The sequence below is a fragment of the Lissotriton vulgaris genome, chromosome 8 (genome assembly GCF_964263255.1).
Source record: "Lissotriton vulgaris chromosome 8, aLisVul1.2, whole genome shotgun sequence".
In the NCBI taxonomy this organism is placed as follows: domain Eukaryota; kingdom Metazoa; phylum Chordata; class Amphibia; order Caudata; family Salamandridae; genus Lissotriton; species Lissotriton vulgaris.
The window spans coordinates 1,461,700,718-1,461,721,601 of NC_141696.1; the positions used below are offsets into that span (position 1 = coordinate 1,461,700,718).

A 20,884-nucleotide genomic window follows, 5' to 3' on the forward strand; every position below is an offset into this window, starting at 1 on the left:
TTTCTTCTTTTGGATGATAGGTCCACAAAATCTTGCTCCTCAAATCACTCTTTCATCACATCTCCAAATACAGCCAACACATGTTTCTCAGTAATCCAAGTCGCTTTATCAAGGCTTGAAAATATAACAGGGTGTTTCCCAGAATGTGATGACATTTTAAGAATAGGCTATAGTTTGTGTCTCAATGCTTTATCTTTGTACAATAGGAATTCCTAGACCTTTTCATAATATCATGTAATTTTGTTGACGCTATCTCGAGATTTGTGTTACAACTTGTACTAATTAGGCAACCAAGAGTAATTACTACTCGTAGGGAGATGCATGTCCTCACCGGTACCACATGGCATTGCCCAAGATAGTGACACAGCAAACTTGGGGCATATTTATTATTTTTTATGCAACTTAACACAGCAAAACACAATCTGATGCTAAATGATGTGCTTGGTCTTATGTTAGAAAACCATACACAGAATTAATAACGGACATAAATATTATGTTGCAAATGTTGCTTACAAAAATAATGTCCTATTAAGTGTAGATTTTCTACAATTAACTCCTATTGGGCTATATTGGTGTGCTTGACAGATAGGACAAGATACTTATGGTAAACTATACTCTGATAATAATATTCTGGTACCATACCATGAGGGAGACAGAGTTGGGGAAATGATTATGTCCACTATATAATCACCCTTAAAATGGCAGGAAAATATACACCTCTGACAGGAGCAGGTTAGTAGATGCAGGCCGGAATAGGGTAGTAGGTGTAGGCAGGAGGCGGGTGGAATGCACATACAAGAAGGGGTGGCAGGCGCATAGAAGAAAGGGGTGGCTTGTGCAGACAGAGGAGGGGCAGAAGGGGCAGGAAGGAAATTTATTTATTTATTTATTTATAACGTTTTATATAGCTCGAACTTGACCCAAGAGGGTATCAGAGCGCTTTACATTTAGGATCGTTGCGTTACAAGTTACATCAGATACAAGAGCATAGTAAGGTACAGTACACATAAACAATGTTTCAATAATTCATAAGAGGGAAAGGTGATTAAGTGGGGATGTACGTCATTACCTCGCACACTTTTACAACGAGTTCCATTACAACGCGGTCGTAACAACGCAAGTCGTTACAACGACTTGCGGTGGGGGGGCGCAAATTAAAAAAAATGTAATTTACTATTCCAACACCAGTCCCCGTGGATAGTAGGGAAGGTGTTGGGATAGTAAACTAAATGATTTTCTATCCTTGAGCCCCCCCAGCGCAATTCGTTGTAACAACTTTCGTTGTTATGACCGCGTCGTAATGGAACGGCGTTGTAATGGTTGCGTTGTAAACGTCGCATACCTTTCAATCAGTGGCAGTCTGGACAAAATGTCAGCATCAGACAATTTGCTGGGAAAAGGCCGTTGATTCTGCTTTGATGATCTATTATAGTTTCAAAACAGCGAGGATTGGATAACTTCCTGTCCCAAACCTCCAGAGGATGTGAATCAGACAAGCCCATTCCAAGATGGTGACCTGCACTTCCTGGTTCTGATAAGATGGGCCATCATGGATCTTCTGTAAAGGCCAAGTAGCCTTGGGAGGAGGTGTGTTGCAATTATTCAGAGTTTTCTCCAACGCTCATCGCCCCTTTGCACTGCATTCCCATGTTGCTTTTCGGGTTCTGCATGCTCTTGTGGATTTTGTCCTTACTTGCTTTATTCTGCTTTTTTGACTCTGTCTATTTTGTGCATGTTTTCTGAGAATTTGTTTTCAGACTTAGTGTCTTTTCCTCTTAAATTACCTTTCTCATTTTCCCCCAGAGTCTTGATTTTGATTCACTACTCATTGCTGTCTTTTTATCCTTCTTATCAGACCCAACAGCATGGTGTCTGAGGAAGGTCCCCTTATCACACTTCTGAACAAAGAATACTCGTGGCAAGAGCTTCACCAGACCCCAGTCTGATAGCAAAGCTTTGGCCATTCTCCCTATTGAAGGAAAGAGTGACTTCTGCCTGATTCCAGCCCTCGAAGGAGATGCCACCAGCATACTTCCTTTGTAGAAGAGCCACATGCTCAGAAGTGGGGGAGGTAAATACTGGGTAAGGTTTACCCTCATCAATGCTACTCAAGCATGTCACACAAATGAAGCGCTGTTCAGGTAGGCTCTACTAATTGCAAGCCTGAAACCAGTGCCTACATTTCATTATTGTGGAGTTTGAAAAATATTTCAGTGTACCTTTGCCCCATATTGCAAGATAAATTTGACCAGATTGCGGTAAATCAAATCCTCCTCAATCAAGAATTACATTATATGCTGAACTCTTCTCTGCAAGCTTGTCTTTTCCTCACCTGCTCTATGCACAATGGCAAATGGCAGCAACATCATTCTTTTCAAAAGTTTTTTTTTTATTTTCAAACATTTTTTGAAAATAATTCAATAGTAGTGACGACGAAAAGACCATCAGAAGCGAGATTACAAGTGACTTGGTAAGTTGTGATGCCAGATCGCATTTATAAGTGGTGCAATGTTTACCACAGCTGTTAACCCCTTCGCTGCGGCGGCAATTCAGCCGCAGTGCTAGGGGGTAGGGGGGCCGCGCAGCACTCTCCTGCTGGTGACGGAACCGCTCCGTCATCAGCTTCGGTAGCGCTGTGCTTATGACGGAACGGTTCCGTCATGGCCCTGCCCGCTCAATAGAACACGCCGCGCAGGCGCGAAATCAGCACTGTGCAGGCGCGGCGAGCGGGCCATGATGGAACCGCTCCGTCATCAGCACTGCGCTACCGAGGCTGATGACGGAGCGGTTCCGTCATCAGCGCGGAACGGGTTAAAGTTTGCACCCCCTGCTCAATTTCAGCTAATCAAACCTGCCTGAATTTATCAGGGGAAGAAGACATATTATTTATAAGGAAATGCAGATTCTGGTGCAGTAGGCACTGAAATCTGAATGCTATTCCCAAAAGTCAGAATAGGTGATAGTTATCGGTCATGATAAATTCTGAACACCGCAGTGTTGATTTTTATCAAGTGCAAAAATTATTATATTTGACAGGTGCCACTTGTAGTCAGAGCCTAACTGTTTTCTGCAAAGTACATCTTATTTAGAACCAATTTCATGCTGTTAAATAAGGTTATGTGCAGTCCTTAATTTGTGCCTGTGGTTTCCGATGCTCAGCACCTGCACTTAATTGTCAACACCGGCACTTATAACAGCAGCTACATTGTTTGTGTACTTTAGAGATGAGCAGAAAAAAGTTGTTTATTAACGGAATATACATTTAAAACACCTAACACCTGGCACCCAAGCCTCGAACATTCTGAAGTGTCACACTTCTAAACAGATGTGAAGGTACTATCATGGGCAGCTCCGGCAGTGGCAATGGGTGGTGCAAGCTGCATTGACCACCTTACGAGGGCTCTGGGACTTTTTTTTTTTTACAAATGAAGAACTGGCTATGTGGAACATAAATTGTCAAAAGAAATGATGATTTTCAGACAGAAGTGGCAACACTAAAAACTTTGAAACCTTTGCAAAGATGCAAAGTATTCCAGAGACCTTTGCAAAGGTTAATAATAAAAGGTTGTAACTTCGCTCATCCTTACAAAGGCTTCCACTGCTATGATCCCAAAATGCGGCACAGTGACTGCTAAATGATAAGCAGCCACTTAACAAAACAACGACAGCAATAAATAAGGGTAAAAAACCTCTAGAGAGCATTAAACTGAAGCTCCCAGTTTCTCCTGGTTTTTAGGTCTTGCCACAAAAGAAACCTTGAGAACTTTAACAAAAGCTTACAGTGAGCTTAGAGCCTGCCCATTGCTCCGATTGGTTGGCTTATTGTCAGTCTTATTTTCTTGCTTCTTATTCAATGGCTTTTTTTTCGCTTCGTGTATTTGTCTTTCCTCTGAAGCACAGTCTCTGTACAGTGCTTTTAAATGACTGACTTGCATCCTTACAGCATTCATTTTTAGTGAACTACTTTTTCTTTTTTTTGGAAGCACTGAAGTGTTGTGTTTTCCTGCACTCTCACATGTGTGCTTCCCACCCCCCCAAATGCCTACCCTTGCACTGTGTGTTGCTCTCTCCCTAGAGTTCTGCTACACCTTGTGCGCGTCTCTCCCTCCCAAGTGCCCTGCACAAGAGGACCTGAGAGCTTGAATGTACAACACTTTACTTGTGGCACAAGAGGGCCTGAGAGTTTGAATGTGCAACACTTAACATGTGGCACAAGAGGACCTGAGAGCTTGAATGTGCCACACTTAACTTGTGGCACAGGAGGACCTGAGAGCTTGAATGTGCAACAGTTAACTTGTAGCACAAGACAAGAGTACCTGAAAGCATGAATATGTGACACCTAACTTGTGGCAGAAGAGGACATAAGAGCTTGAATGAGTGACACTTAACTTGTGGCACAAGACAAGAGGACCTGAGAGCATGAATATGTGAAACTTAACTTGTGGAACAAGATGACCTGAGAGCTTGACTGTGCGACACTTAACTTGTGGCACAAGAAGACCTGAGCGCTTGAATATGCGACACTTAAGCATGGGACAACACCTGGTGGCCCACCGCCTTCGGATGCCCACCCACCCCCTCAGACCACGCCAAAAACCTCGGCATCGTACTTGATTCATCACTCGCCATGAACCGACAGGCCAACGCCATTACCTCCAGCTGCTTCAACACCCTCTGCATCCTTCGAAATACCTTCAAATCGATCCCCCTGAGTCAAGGAAGACATTCAGCCAGACACTCATCACCAGCAAACTGAACTATGTAAACACTCTCTACGCCAGCATCAACAAGTCCCTACTCTGCAAACTACAGACAATACAGAACACCACAGCCAGACTCGTTTTTGGCATCCCAGGCATGAACACATCAGCCAACACCTGCAGAGACTCCACTGGCCCCCTGTGGGGAAGAGTTACCTCCAAGATCCTCACCCATGCCTACAAATGCCTACACAACAACGGACCCAAATACCTCAACGACAGAATAAACTTACACGTAAAAAACTTGGGGGTCTGGTTCCGGGAGGACCTCAGATTTTTACCGCAGATCAATAAATTAGCCAGAGTGTGTTTCGGCACACTGAAACTCAGTAAGAGATTTCTTCCCCTACTGCCCAAAGCGGCTAAAGAAATGGTGACCCAAGCTCTCATTGTTTCAGGTTAAGGCTACGCCAACGCTCTTTATATCGGTCTTTGTGCATACCAGATAAAAAAGCTACAGATTCTTCAGAACGCGACCGCTAGAGCACTACTGGGTATCCCCGGTAGGTCTAGATCTAAGCAGATGCTACGGGATTTGCACTGGATCCCGGTAGATCAGTGTGTTTTGTTCAAGGCTCTTACGCTTGCCCACAGTGCTCTTTACAAAGGGGGGCCTTTGTATCTAAGGAGACGTTTTGATTTTTATGTACCTCCCAGGCATCTCCGCTCCACGGGGCATTGCCTCGCTGTTATACCCAGGTACTGTCTTGTTAGAACGGGAGGTAGCTCCCTCTCTGTCAGAGCAGTCAAGGCCTGGATTGTCCTGCCTTTTGAGCTTCAGAACATCAGCGACCTCAGGCTGTTAAAAAGGCAGCTAAAAACCTTGCTTTTCAAGTAACCATATAGCCCCGGCCTGCGCCCCTCTGTCTCCGCTATTTGGCGTCCACGCCAGGACACTTCTGAGTATCCGTGAGTGCTATAAATGGAGCTTAACATAACATAACGTACCCAAAAGAAACTTCCGATCTGCCAACCTCGCAATAGCTGAAAACCTGTGTATCCACAGAGCCAGAGCAGGCGGAAGATTATTCTCCCACATTGCAGCCAAAACGTGGAACGAGCTTCCAGCAGACATCAGACGCGCCCCCTCCCTGAACACCTTCAGGAAACCCTCAAGACCTGGGTCTTCAGCTGAACCTGATCTGCGCACCCCTCCACCGCCCCAATGCCTTGAGACCCTCATGGATGAGTAGTGCGCTTCCAAATCCCTGATTGATTGAATGTGCCACACTTAACTTGTGGCACAAAAAGACCTGAGATCTTGAATAAGTGACCCTTAACTCATGACACAAGAGAACGTGAAAGCTAGAATGTGTGACACTTAACATGTGGCAGAAGAGGACATGAGAGCTTGAATGTGAGACACTTAACTTTTGGCACAAGAGGACCTGAGAGCTTGAATGTGCAACACTTAACTTGTTGCACAAGAGGACCCAAAAGCTTGAATGTGCAACACTTAACTTATGGCTGAAGAGGAGCTGAGAGCTTGAATGTGCAACACCTAACTTATGGCTGAAGAGGACCTGAGAGCTTTGTTTGTGTGACACTTAACTTGTGCCACAAGACAAGAGGACCAGAGAGTTTGAATGTGTGACACATAACTTATGGCTCAAGAGGACCTGAGAGCTTGAATGTGCAACACTAAACTTCTGGCACAAGAGGACCTGAGAGCTTGAATGTGCAACACTAAACTTATGGATGAAGAGGAGCTGAGAGCTTGAATGTGCGACACTTAACTTATGGCTCAAGAGGACCTGAGAGCTTGAATGTGCAACACTTAATTTATGGATGAAGAGGAGCTGAGAGCTTGAATGTGCGACACTTAACTTATGGCTCAAGAGGACCTGAGAGCTTGAATGTTTGACACTTAACTTATGGCACAGAAGGACCAGAGAGCTTTGTTTGTGTGACACTTAACTTGTGCCACAAGACAAGAGGACCAGAGAGTTTGAATGTGCAACACTAAACCTCTGGCACAAGAGGACCTGAGAGCTTGAATGTGCAACACTAAACCTCTGGCACAAGAGGACCTGAGAGCTTGAATGTGCAACACTAAACTTCTGGCACAAGAGGACCTGAGAGCTTGAATGTGCAACACTAAACTTCTGGCACAAGAGGACCTGAGAGCTTGAATGTGCAACACTTAACTTGTGCCACAAGACAAGAGGACCAGAGAGTTTGAATGTGTGACACTTAATTTATGGCACAAGAGGACCTGAGAGCTTTGTTTGTGCGACACTTAAATTGTGCCACAAGACAAGAGGACCAGAGAGTTTGAATGTGTGACACATAACTTATGGCTCAAGAGGACCTGAGAGCTTGAATGTGTGACACTTAACTTATGGCACAAGAGGACCTGAGAGCTTGAATGTGCAACACTAAACTTCTGGCACAAGAGGACCTGAGAGCTTGAATGTGTGACACTTAACTTATGGCACAAGAGGACCTGAGAGCTTGAATGTGCAACACTAAACTTCTGGCACAAGAGGACCTGAGAGCTTGAATGTGCCACACTTAACTTGTGGCACAAGACAAGAAGACCTTAGAGCTTGAATGTGCAACACTTAACCCATGGCACAAGAGGACCTGAGAGCTTGAATGTGTGACACTAAACTTCTGGCACAAGAGGACCTGAGAGCTTGAATGTGTGACACTTAACTTATGGCACAAGAGGACCTGAGAGCTTGAATGTGCAACACTAAACTTCTGGCACAAGAGGACCTGAGAGCTTGAATGTGTGACACTTAACTTATGGCACAAGAGGACCTGAGAGCTTGAATGTGCAACACTTAACTTCTGGCACAAGAGGACCTGAGAGCTTGAATGTGCAACACTTAACTTCTGGCACAAGAGGACCTGAGAGCTTGAATGTGTGACACTTAACTTATGGCACAAGAGGACCTGAGAGCTTGAATGTGTGACACATAACTTATGGCTCAAGAGGACCTGAGAGCTTGAATGTGTGACACTTAACTTATGGCACAAGAGGACCTGAGAGCTTGAATGTGCAACACTAAACTTCTGGCACAAGAGGACCTGAGAGCTTGAATGTGCAACACTTAACTTCTGGCACAAGAGGACCTGAGAGCTTGAATGTGTGACACTTAACTTCTGGCACAAGAGGACCTGAGAGCTTGAATGTGTGACACTTAACTTATGGCACAAGAGGACCTGAGAGCTTGAATGTGCAACACTAAACTTCTGGCACAAGAGGACCTGAGAGCTTGAATGTGCCACACTTAACTTGTGGCACAAGACAAGAAGACCTTAGAGCTTGAATGTGCAACACTTAACCCGTGGCACAAGAGGACCTGAGAGCTTGAATGTGTGACACTAAACTTCTGGCACAAGAGGACCTGAGAGCTTGAATGTGTGACGCTTAACTTATGGCACAAGAGGACCTGAGAGCTTGAATGTGCAACACTAAACTTCTGGCACAAGAGGACCTGAGAGCTTGAATGTGTGACACTTAACTTATGGCACAAGAGGACCTGAGAGCTTGAATGTGCAACACTTAACTTCTGGCACAAGAGGACCTGAGAGCTTGAATGTGCAACACTTAACTTCTGGCACAAGAGGACCTGAGAGCTTGAATGTGCAACACTTAACTTATGGCACAAGAGGACCTGAGAGCTTGAATGTGCAACACTAAACTTCTGGCACAAGAGGACCTGAGAGCTTGAATGTGCAACACTTAACTTCTGGCACAAGAGGACCTGAGAGCTTGAATGTGTGACACTTAACTTATGGCACAAGAGGACCTGAGAGCTTGAATGTGCAACACTTAACTTCTGGCACAAGAGGACCTGAGAGCTTGAATGTGCAACACTTAACTTCTGGCACAAGAGGACCTGAGAGCTTGAATGTGCAACACTAAACTTCTGGCACAAGAGGACCTGAGAGCTTGAATGTGCAACACTTAACTTCTGGCACAAGCGGACCTGAGAGCTTGAATGTGCAACACTTAACTTCTGGCACAAGCGGACCTGAGAGCTTGAATGTGCAACACTTAACTTCCGGCACAAGAGGACCTGAGAGCTTGAATGTGCCACACTTAACTTGTGGCACAAGAGGACCTGAGAGCTTGAATGTGCCACACTTAACTTGTGGCACAAGACAAGAAGACCTTAGAGCTTGAATGTGCCACACTTAACTTGTGGCACAAGAGGACCTGAGAGCTTGAACGTGCGACACTTCACTTGTGGCACAGGATAAGAGGACTTGAGACCTTGAATGTGCCACACTTAACTTGTGGCACAAGAGGACCTGACAGCCACGATCCTTTGTAGTAGAACAAAAAAGATAAGCCAAGCAGGTTTTAAGTAACTATGCCCCAGATCTCCAGAGTTCCATTCTGCTCCCTGTCAGTTCCACACAGATTGTGTAGACACGTCAATGTCATTCTCCGCCAATAATTTGTACCAAAATGTGCTGTGCGGCGCAAGACTGGATGTGTTTAAATGTATTTCAAGAATATATTCTGACTCATCAAATAACAGAGTCCATTTATATTCGGAACTTCACAAACTAAGCTGCCCCCTGGCACCTATTAGGCGTTAATGTTCCCTAACACAATGTACTCCTTTTTATCGATTTTAAGTGGATAAAAAGCTGAGTCAGTTCTGCTGGGATTTGTATTTATAAACTGCAGGCTTCAGTCAGATCTCAGTAGAGGGCGCTGAATACACTGAGCTGACGTGCAGAGTTAAAGTATGACATTGGTTTAAACCTGGACTGATTCATAATGCCCATTCCTGGCGTTTTGCGCTCAGCATTTCATTTTACGGCAGCTCATGAAAGGAGGAGCAATTACTAAATGTGAAAATGTTGCTGATATTTTTATGCAAGCGCAATTCATTTTTGCAGATATATAATTTAAATTGGAGAATGTGACTTTGCATGAGGGGAGTAACATATACTTTTGATTTTCTAGACGTGGAAGCAGGCAGGGAGATGAGGAGACATGAAATGATGCTGTGCTTCGACCACTCACATTGTGGGTGCAGCATCATGAAGGTCTGGCATGTGACCCCTTTTGTCCTTGGTGCCTAGTGGGTTCATGGTCGATCCCTTGTGCCAGTAATCTGGCTGTTCTAAATATGCTGAGAGTTGTTTCTTAAGCCAGTTTCTCCAACAACTTTATGCAGCTGGAAGAAGTGAGATGGGTCTAAAGTTGTAAAGAACTGTAGGGTCCGAGGAAGGATTTTTAAAAGTGAAACCTCTTGCACCCACTTTCATGCATTAGGGACGATTGCAGAGTCCAATAATGTATTAAATATGGCATTGAAAACAGGGTTTATGGTGTCAGCAGCCATCGCTAAAAGCAAGGCAGGCAGGCATGGCAAGGGGACCCAGATCTGCACTTGAGGATGGCCTGTGCGGATTCCTGCAGGGTTAGAGGCTCAAACTGGGGTAGGCTGCTGCCTGCCAAGGAGGGAGACTGAGTGGGCAGCTCCTTGCAGATCCCAGGACCATAACTGTGGAGCTGCCTTTAATGCAAGGGATGCTGATCCAGTGATGAGACCCTTCATAGCCTATCTCAGTCTGAGGCATGAAGTAAGAGTGTCTTTATTCTATAACTAAGAATTTACTGCACCTGTTTAGAAAGATAACATTTGGGAAAAAGTTGATGAAAAATGTAAGCACAACGTTGGAGGCTCCCACCAAGTGCCAGTTTGGTGGCATTTACAGACATTCAATATCTTTGGGGTAAGATTTCAACAACATTATTATTATTAGCATTATTAGTAGTTGTAGTAGTAGTGTTATTCATATTAATAATTAATAATTATAAATTTACTTTTATTAGGCACACACATTTTTGAGCACATGAAATCTCAAGATGCAAATAAAATAACATATCGAACAATTCTCAGAACCGTACGAAGTCCCCTTCATCCACTCCTGTATTAGTCAAAATATACAACAAATGGATATAAACAAAACTCTAGTAATAGTCCTCTTTTTACATAGTAAGCTCCAAGGGGTGACAAACACAGTACAAACAGTGTCCCAAACAAGATGAGATGTCTTTGGTACTAAGAGTCAGACTACCCAAAACCCCCAGAAAAGTTTATTAGGCCATTCTGGTTTTGTTTAGTTTATATTTAAAAATATGTTGCATTTCTTTCCTTCAGGTATGCATTCAAGTGATATAGGCTGGGCATCATTACTCTTTTAAAACCAAGTCTACCTGTTCACACCTCCGTACCGCACTATTTGGCTTATGGAGGCCAGCAAACCCCTCATCAACAGAGTGTAAAGCGCCAGATCAGACAGATACTGTGGGACCCGGTTATGAGTTACGGTGCATATAAAACATTAAGGGCCTGATTCCGGGTTTGGCGGATGGTTTACTCCGTCACAAACGTAACGGATATCCCGTCAGCTGTATTACAAGTTCCATAGGATATAATGGAATTGTAATATTACTTTTAGAATTTACCGAGATTTAAATTTGGTTTAAGCCCCTGGATCAATCACGCCAGGTGAAGAATCTGAGCATTGAATACCAGGGGAACAGAGCTGAGCTCTGGTCGAATTCAAAGGACAGTGGTACCCTGCGTGGCCGAACTAACTGTTCGTCTTTTACGGTCAGATCGAACCTAACCCGCTCCAAGGCCTCTTTCCTGATGTTTAACCCACGGATTGAGAGATCAAGGAGAATTGATCTGCAAATCTAATAGTATTAATGCTGCCAATCAATCTCGATCTCGCAACCCTAGAAAAGACTCTGCAATAGACATCAAAGCGGCCCGTCCCTCTTAATGGATGGAAACCAGACTGCAAATCACACAGCAGAGTTACTCTCAAAGCCATCCTTCCATTGAGCAGTGAGGTGCCGGGTTTTTAGAGACCCGGTGGTGCCAGGGGACCGCACCCGAAGACCTCTAGGTTCTCCCTGTTCTGGACTTACAGAAACTCGGAGTCTTCTAGATGAAGTCAAAGATCGAGTTTATTGGCTGCAACCAAGTAACATGCGTCCTAGAAGTACGACAACACGGGCCGTAAGTTCTCAGGAGACTGTTCGTTTTTACAGAACCAGACTTCTCCTTATATACATAAATAACGGCTGCAGGCAAGAATTCTTAAGTTTACGATATGGCAATACAAATATTTCCACAATAATACAAAGAGCGAAGTCATGCTGGTCAGCACATATTTTAGATGTCCAGTTGGTGATGGATTACCCCGCCAGATCCAGAACTCCCATCAGATATCGATGAAATGCCAATAAGGTCGAGCCCCCTCCCACCATAAAACGGGTCATAAACACGAATCATGGACAGGTGTGTGTGTGTATGGAAAACAGGGTTTGTATGCAGGGAAGGGTTTATGACATGTTGAAATGTTGTGCTTTGATGATATCGGGCTCGGCCACTGGGCGAGGAGCTGCCCAAACTGGCTTGGCTGGAGGCAGTGGAGTCAGCTCGGCCAGGTCATGGAGAGTCAGCTACAAAGGACGTGTCCTTTTAGATCAAGCTCGGCTTTAATCAATTGACTTATATGAGGGCAAGCCATAAGATGGATGCCGTTTACAAAATGGAGTCTGCGGGTTCGAGACGCAAATCAAGATTTGAGGGTGTTAGCATCGCTTAATCATGACGCAAATGCATGGGGATGATGTCCTAATCATTACCGGTTCGTAGATACCAAATTCGTCATGATACGACGGTATTTTATAACACGAGTGTTGGACCCGGAGGCTGGTGAAATGGAGGGGTCCAGAATTACAGTACCACAGCACTACCCTCTGATTCCACAGTCTTCACACCAGAGATAAGTCTGGATAGAAGACCGAGACTTGCTGGGTTTGTAGGGTCTTGTTTCATTTCTTTAGTAACTACCATTGCAAGCTTAATTTGTCAGGGCATTATTTTTCGTCAACGAGGCATTGTCAAAGCATACAGAGGCAGCCACTGGTACCCCTATATTAGTTTTCATTAGAGTCACCAGTGGGAATTCTTTACAGGAGCCTGGTCGCCACATTTATACCACCTTAAGTACCACACTGTCTTTCAAGTCACCAACTAACTACACTCATATTTAGGTTTTCATTAATTACGATCAGTGGATTGCTGTCTATACTTACTTCAGTGGAAAATGGGCCTGCTATTATAATTATATTGAAATGGTGCAACTTCTGAGGAAACACCATTTGGAAATTCTACTCACTCCCAATACATTACTCAAAAAATATTTACCCAGCTCCTTTATTTAATTAGATTAGCCAGTGTCTTTGAGGAGAATAGCCCGCGTCTTCATTCAAGTGGAATACCCTGGTTCTTCAGTTCAACCTATGCAAGTTGAATTTGTGTATGGAACAAGGAACTACAGCACAAAGCATGTTTTGCATATTGAAAAAATAATAGGCCTATTACCAATGTATTCCTTACTTTAAACCTGCTGATTGTCCACCAGCAAAGAGCCAACACGAGAATGACAAGGGAATTTGAAGAGCTCCTGGAAGTGTGAGATTTTTGTAGATTTCTATAGATGAGGAAATATATGCAAGTCCTGGGTGACAGTTTGTAACATGTGATTTCCTTAGATATCATAATATGTAAGACTTTAATTATTAAAAGTCCATATTAAAACAAGTAAGAGAACTCTTTCTCAGACTCCCATTCTTTTATAATTATAATTTTTTCACAGATATATTTAAGGAGTCGTAGTATACTCTGCTGCCCACACAGTATATGAGTGAGAAGCTTGCATTAAACCCCAGATATGAGTAAAAGGCAAATAACATGCGACGGTGGCCTACCGCAGGAGATTAGGTGCCCAGACCAGGGCCAGGTTCCGGGAGTGCATGTTGGTCAGAGAACTGAAGGACGCAATGTTGGACAGGTGCTTGCTGAGATATTCCAGGGTCCTGCGAAAGATAGGAAGAGAGGGAAATACATTTTAATCACTATTTACCGCAGTTTTATCTTCAACATACACAAGTCTGGTGCAAGGATGTTTGCTATCCTGGTAAAGTGGCTTATGGGAATTCCACTGAACCCCCCCACCACCACAGCAGAAGTCTTTTCTGCTTGCAAATTCAGACTAGGCTCTTCTTCAAGTGGCTCCAGGAGGCTGGCTCATCCTGTTGGTTGTATGTTGTTGCAACGCATTCTGTTGCAACACACGCCTTTACCACGCATGCGTTACAACAGAATGCTATTTCAATGCATAACCTTTACCACGAATATTCCTTTACCACGCATACCTTTACAACGATTTTCGTTGTAAATTTATGAATGGTAAGGGCATTCTCTTGGTAAAGGTTATATCCCATTCCCTGACCCCCCCCAGCCCCACTCCTTCTTATATTTACCCCTGCCCTTAACCCTCAATCCTTTTATATATATATATTTATAAAACTAAAATTCCCCTTAGCTCTTCATGTCATCTCCTCTCCATCTTCAGTGGTGATGTCGTAAATCGTTTAGAGGAAGCGGATGTTTCTTTACGTTTCCTCTCAAACGACGCCGATTGCGTGCACCGCTCGACGTGACTTCAGGTGAGGTTTCTTTTGGGGGGTGGGGGAGAGGAGACCCCCAACCCCCTTTTTTCCCCATGTTTTTTTTATTTTGGGTGGGAGACCCCCAAGCCCCCTTTTTCTAATTTTACCTGTTTCCACACATGCCTTTACTACCTATCTCGTAGTAAAGGTATGCGTGGTAAAGGCTTTCGTAGTAACAACGCATGCGTTGTAATGCATGCGTGGTTAATGTTTGCATGGAAACGGTCGCTTTGTAGTGGCCGTTTCCCATCCTGTCTTGCCTGAGAATTGGTCCTGCATGTGAGTAACATCAATTTTGTGTTTAGCATCAGAGTGAGCTTGGGCTATTCTGTACACAACACGGGCTATGGTTCGCATGCATGGACAGGATGGGAGAAGAGGCTAGGAAGTTGATGGCTTAGAATAACAACATTTTTGAGGGGAGTAATTGACGGGATATAGGCTGCAGACCGCCCCTACGTTCTTCCATGCAGATGTTAGGTGCTAACAGCGGCCAACTGGGGGATGGAAGAGGGGTAGTGGGGCCTGAGTTTCTAGCTGGATGAGTGAAGGCATCTGGGTGCTAGCTATACCTATAATGGGACATGTGGGTGACAGCTGTACCTCTTACTCCTGGGTATGTGGAAACTTGCTAAACCTGTAATTGTGCATCTTCCAGGATCAATGCACCGGTTACTACTGGCTATGTGTGAGCTGTGTGGGTAACAAAGGTAGAAAAACATCTACTCCAGCTATATCAACAAGGGATAAAGTTCGGTTATGGGCTTTTTTAGGGTTGAAAGAGTACTATTCGAGATGTATGTATGGTTTTGCTGCAAATATCATGAAGAGGACGGTTTTGTTAAAGAAATATGTGAAGTTCCAATGCTGTGAGGAGTGGGAGAAGGTGTTTTGGAACTTAAAAGTTTGTGGCAGGTGTTCCAGTCTTAAAACCTTTTGACACCAAAGGCAAAACGTAGGCGATGTACTGAGGCAGCTAAGAGGTGAGAAGGCAGAGAGTGTTGTGTATGCATCTATGTGAAATCTGACAAATTCGATGTACATAGACAGCATTCATTTCACTTCTTCTCCCACTCCTCTCCCTGTGGGCACCATGGATACTGTAAATTATTGACTATATCACCCTGCCAGTAAGAACCCGTACCCCTGTGTATATGCACGGCCATTCTAGGCACCATGGCCCTTTTTACCCATTAGACTCCCCAGCTTCCCTCCTGCGCGTATCTTGCACCCCCTCTCTCATGTATAGGCCATGAAACCCGCTCCCTTTGCGCGACCCTGATGTGAAAGGTAACCCTCCTGCTTGACCCAGGCCTTCTCCATTCCCCTCTCGAAGAAGCATCCTTCGCCTCAGCTGACATGGCCCCCCCCCAGTTGTATCTGGCTGCCCCTGTTCCCCCATGTACAGGTCGTAAGATCTCTCTCTCTCTCTCTCTCCCTCTCTGCGCGGCTCTGGTCCTGCACGCACCCCGTCCCCCCTCCTTCTCCTCACATGAACAAGTCATAAACCCTCTTCTTCCGCAAAGCCCTGTCCTTGCGAGTCACGGCCGCGCCTGACCAGCACCTCCTCCCCTTCCATGAATGTCCCTCTGTTGACGAGCCTTCCCTCCACGCTCGATTGTCCACGCAGACATGAATACCACTCCTTTGATGACCCCTTCCCCCGAGTCCGGCTGACCACACATGTCCGAGGCCATCGCCTAAGCCAGGAGATACCATTTACTGCCCTTATTGTATGCCTAGCCACCCCACCCCCTGGGCCATGATCAGGCGCACACATCCTACGACACACTCAGCTGCATGATTGCCCTCCCCTCTTATCAGCAGGTCAAGGGTCCCCATTGTGAATGTATGTGGAATAGGATCATCACGAGGATTATAGGAATGTTTCCCTTTTGCGACACATTGACCTGATTGTATCATCAAATGTTCTGCAAATGTATAAAAGCCGGAGTCTCACGCTCACTTGTTAGAGCACCTCCCGAAAGACACTGTGTTTCGTGTCCGAAATGACATGCTCTCCTCATGAGAAATAAACTCTGTTCTTGATTCCTGCTCCCAGCGCCCGTCTCTTTATTTGGTAATTATTCAGAATGGGAACTGAGAGGCGGTTTGCGCCAGCAGCCTGGGCATCGTTAGGATTATGGGCTCACTTTCCACAATTGGCGTCCCAACGCGGGGTCCATCAGTGACATAGGGTTCGGTAAGAGAGATCCAGACGAAAAAGTGAACGTCTAAAATGATCGGGGTATGCCTGCCTTGAGAGGGCCCTAGCCCGGCTGCCGATCGACAGAACTTCACCAATTCTGAACGGACCTCTCTTGAGTGACCTATTGTCCTGACTGGAATCCCACAGGAATGCTACATGGAGTAAGAGAACGATCGGGCGCTGGAGGAAGGAGTCGAAGAACTGTCCGTATGGTCCGGTCCGGGTAAGATTAAGTAGGGTGTTTTTACACCTGATTGGTAGGGTGGCCCTGTCCACCTGATTGATTGATTGTTTGTATTGAAATCGGTATTTGTATACTGATATTGTATTGGTTGGTATTGGTTCATTTAGCTTTGAGGGCTACTTGACATATTGGTTCTCTTGTGAGAACGAGACATTCTCTGTTTGCAAACAGCGGCGAATAGGAACGTCGTCCCTCTTTGCAGATAGAGAAGGGTAGGTAATGCAGACTTTTGTCCCCGTTGTAATCCGTCATGCCTACTTTTCTCCCCACTGATTGTTTGAAATCGATTAATAATCGATTGTTGCTCTTTGAGATCTTCCCTGTCTACAAACTGAGACGAATAGAAATATTCTGTCTTCCTTTATGGATAGCGAAGGGCAGGTAATGCAGACATTTGTCCCCGTTGTAATCCGTCATGCCTGTTTTTCTCCCCACTGATTGGTTGGTTGCCTGGACATTGTTGTTCCAGGAATTGTTTCGTTTGAGGTATTTTCTATTTGCAAACAACGTAAAATAGAAACACTCTGTCTAGTCTTTGCAAGTAGAAAAGGGTAGGTTATGCCCCTTTGTGAATTCGTCAGTCCTACCCACTCCCCACTGGTTGGTTATTGTGGGGTAGCTCGCATGGTCCGCCCAGGAGACTACTCTTATGGAGGACATATGCTCTCTACTCATGGGCCATTTAGTAGAAATAGACCGACTGGTCCGTCCAGGAGGCTACCCTAGTAAGTGGAAGTACATCGCTCGGTCTGTCCAGGATGATACCCTAATGAAGGAATATATGTTCCCCTTTTGATCGATAATCTCGTTCCACCCCGGACCATTTATTGGAGGGGACTCGTCTGGTCCGTCCAGATGTACCCCCCTAGTGAAAAGGACACATAAAAATATGAAGTGATCACCGTTCCCTACTAACAAAAAGCTTTAGCTCGAAACACGCTAAGGAAGAGAAAGAAAAATAAAAAGAAATCAGGCCAAGTCAGTAACCCCCTGATGAGCTTTTGACTTCACCAAAAATAAGAAACATTAGAAGTAGTTCGTAATAAGAAATGTAAAATGGCGAAAAGATTCGATATCAGAACATGGCCACGAGGTAGCTAGGCTTCACTGCCTGTTCCTGTTCCCAACATGTCTGCCTCATTGCCCGCCCCGCCCAAATAACGGTCACATGAAATAGAAACAACTCAATAGGTACCTACCCCCATTCCGGAAGCTCCCGAAGTGCAACAGGTCCGCGGTTACGCCCATCCGGAAGGCGAGGCCTGGAGGCACGAGGGACTCGCCTGCCCACGGTCAGAAGGAGACGATGTTGGGCAGGCGGTCCAAAAAGGATGACAAGGACCTCTCCGTCTTCTCCCTTCTGCCGCCCTGCAGGCCGCGGGGAGAGAGGGGGCTGTCTTGCCTCGGCCACCGACCACCCCTCTCTCTCACCCGATCCGGCTTTTGCCAAAGGCCAACGCCAAGGCGACAATGGCGGCGAATCAAGTAGTCCCGCCACATTTCAAATTCGCCGCATGCCATCATCTGCTGGTCCAGAGCCGAAGCCAAGGCAAGAACGGCGGCAAATCAGATAGTCCCGCCACATGCCAAATTCACCGCCTGCCTTCATAGGTATAGGCAGTCCTGCCACATTCCACGCTCCCTGGAGAGTCGAAGGTAGTCCCGCCACATGTCGCCGAGGGAAGGGGGGGGGCTGTCTTGCCTCAGCCGCCGACCACCCCCCCCATCATCAATGGCTGGCATGGCCGATGTCGAAAACTATGGAGCCGGGGAACGGCGCAGGGTCGCTGGAAGGGGGAGGTGCCGCGAACGGCCCTCCCCCACCTCCCTCCAGGTGGAGGCTTCCAGCGACACCCCAACGCTCTTCGCTTAAGGGTCAACATCAAAAAGAGGTCCTCTGCCCAGGACGGGCACACGCTCCATATCGCCTCTCCTCGACCTTGAAGATTCTATAAGAGCCGGGGGGCCCCCGACCCCCTGCATGGGTGCCCTCGTCCCCTTCGCTGGGAACCACGACAGCGGTGCTGCTCCTGCCGGCACCAGACTTGGATCGGAAATGGCTAAGATGCCGCCACGGCACAGGCTTGTTCAGTTCCGGAGGAACACCAGAAAGACCCGGTAGGAAAATTGTTGCCGCCCTTCCCACTCTTTGACTCATGGTCCATATTGTTAGACTGTTAACCACATTGCACGAGACTTTCTGAACTGCCAATGGAAAGTTCTGGGCCAACCTTGCGAGACTAGAGACACTCTGACTATGCTAGAACTCGCCTGACCCCACCCAAAATGGCGCCGACGCGAAATGTGACGTTTTTAATGAACTTTGTTGCACCCTGATCGCGCAACCTTTTTGCACCGAGATATATATAACGTTTGGATAATGAAAGTAAATATGAAGGGTATTGAGTATGTGTTTGAACAATGAATTGACTTAAGGATGGGTACTGTTTATGAGTTGGGAAATGAATTGGTATAAATGAATGATCATTGGACGATGTATTTATGAACGTATTTAAGATGAATTACTGACATGCATCATGCTTGCTCTGTAGGAGAGTTTAATATGATTTCATTGCGCTGCCGCACTTTATACAATGAACTGCCACTAGCTTCGTTCTTCCCATGCACAGTTCCAATCTGCTCCGTGGCTAGCCCACCGGGTTGTAGGCCTGTATTTATGTGTCAACCCTCTTTTATTAAAGGTATTTTGGAAACGAAAGCATCATTGTAGCGGATTGCATTAATGAGTTTTGAATGAATTACTACTATGAGCGACGAGAAAGTATGATGAAGGCTAAAGGTTAAAAAGGACCCGATATTTAGCAACCACACTATGTGTGACAGGCAGCCGGAAAGGTGCTCTAGAAGCCCTAAAAACGACACCACAGAAATGCCACCTGACCGCCGCCCTTGTACCCGATGAAAAGAGGTTACGGCCAAGTAGCTCATGTCGCACAGATCGTCAATGATTATCTGTCTGACCTTTCTGGTCCATCTGGGCTTAAACGCCGTGATGGTAGGGAAATGCACTACGTGAAAATAGGTCGAGTATGTGGTAGGTAAAGCGTTTCCGGATTACTGCACGTTGATGAGGGTTTTTGAATGTTGCCCCCACCCCTTCTTTTTCCTCCCTTCTGCAGGTCACGTCGGAACACTGGCTGATGTATGGATGGACGACGACCGAACCGCCGACGAGAGGGGGAGAAGGGGAATGTGAGCATGGTCCTTAGGACAAATAAAGGTTTTTTTAAAAAGGACGTAGACTTAAACATGACTGTTCCTCCTTAGAGCATAGCAATGGGAGGATGGACTGACATAGAGACTGGACAGGTACTGAGTGACAAAAATAAAATTGACTAGAAAAGACGCGTTAGATGAAATGACTGGACGTTTTGACTAGGTAGGGAAAGGACAAAAAGAAAAATTGTACGGGTAAGGGTTGCCACGGCACCACCCGTCTAGGAAGTTAGAAATGTCGCCGATGTTCAAAATGCACTACTCCCTTTCTCACACTCTTGCAGATATAGCCAAGCTGTCCGACTGTTTTTCCGATCAATACTTGCCGTTGCCTCAGCCTGGAGAACTTCCCACCACAGGAGGGAACAGAAAAATGGTTTAAGATCCAACCATGGGTAACTAGCATGACCAGGTTAATTTCCGATCAGCCAACGGAGGTGTGAGTATTGGTAATTGGGAACGCTCACAGGCGTGACAAACGAGAAGAAAAAGGGGGGAAAGGCAGAAAGAGCTAAGCACGTAGATAAATAGGATAGTAAAGATATGTAGGATAAATATATAAAAAGCAGATGTTGTGGACTAACAATTGTTTCCCGCCTTGTTGTGAATGTCTTGTCTATGTGTAATACATGTGCCGTCTTCCCTGTCTGAGTTTGTGTGTGTGTAACGTACGAATATATGTCTCCCCTCTGTCTATATCTGCATGTTACCTGACCTTTGCTGTTCCGTGTTGTGAACGCACTAAATGACCTATTTTCGTACACGTCTCTCTCTCCACCCTTCTTTCTCTCTCTCTCCTTACATGTCATACGTGTACCGAATGGCTCGTTTAGACTGCGGACGACTCTCACTCTCTTTGAGAGCCTCCCTATTTTCTGTCCATCTTTTTGGTAAAATTGTGCCCCACCGGCACCACTCCGATT

General features: G+C 45.6%; 1 protein-coding gene across 1 annotated transcript in view; it reads right to left on the reverse strand.

Moving 5' to 3' along the window:
• ARHGAP31 (Rho GTPase activating protein 31) overlaps positions 1-20,884 on the reverse strand; it is a 529,489-nt gene that overhangs the window by 156,099 nt on the left and 352,506 nt on the right. Inside the window, exon 5 of the mRNA XM_086935536.1 lies at positions 13,528-13,635. Coding sequence (XP_086791662.1) covers positions 13,528-13,635 — 108 coding nt within the window. The remainder of the gene's footprint in view (positions 1-13,527; positions 13,636-20,884) is intronic.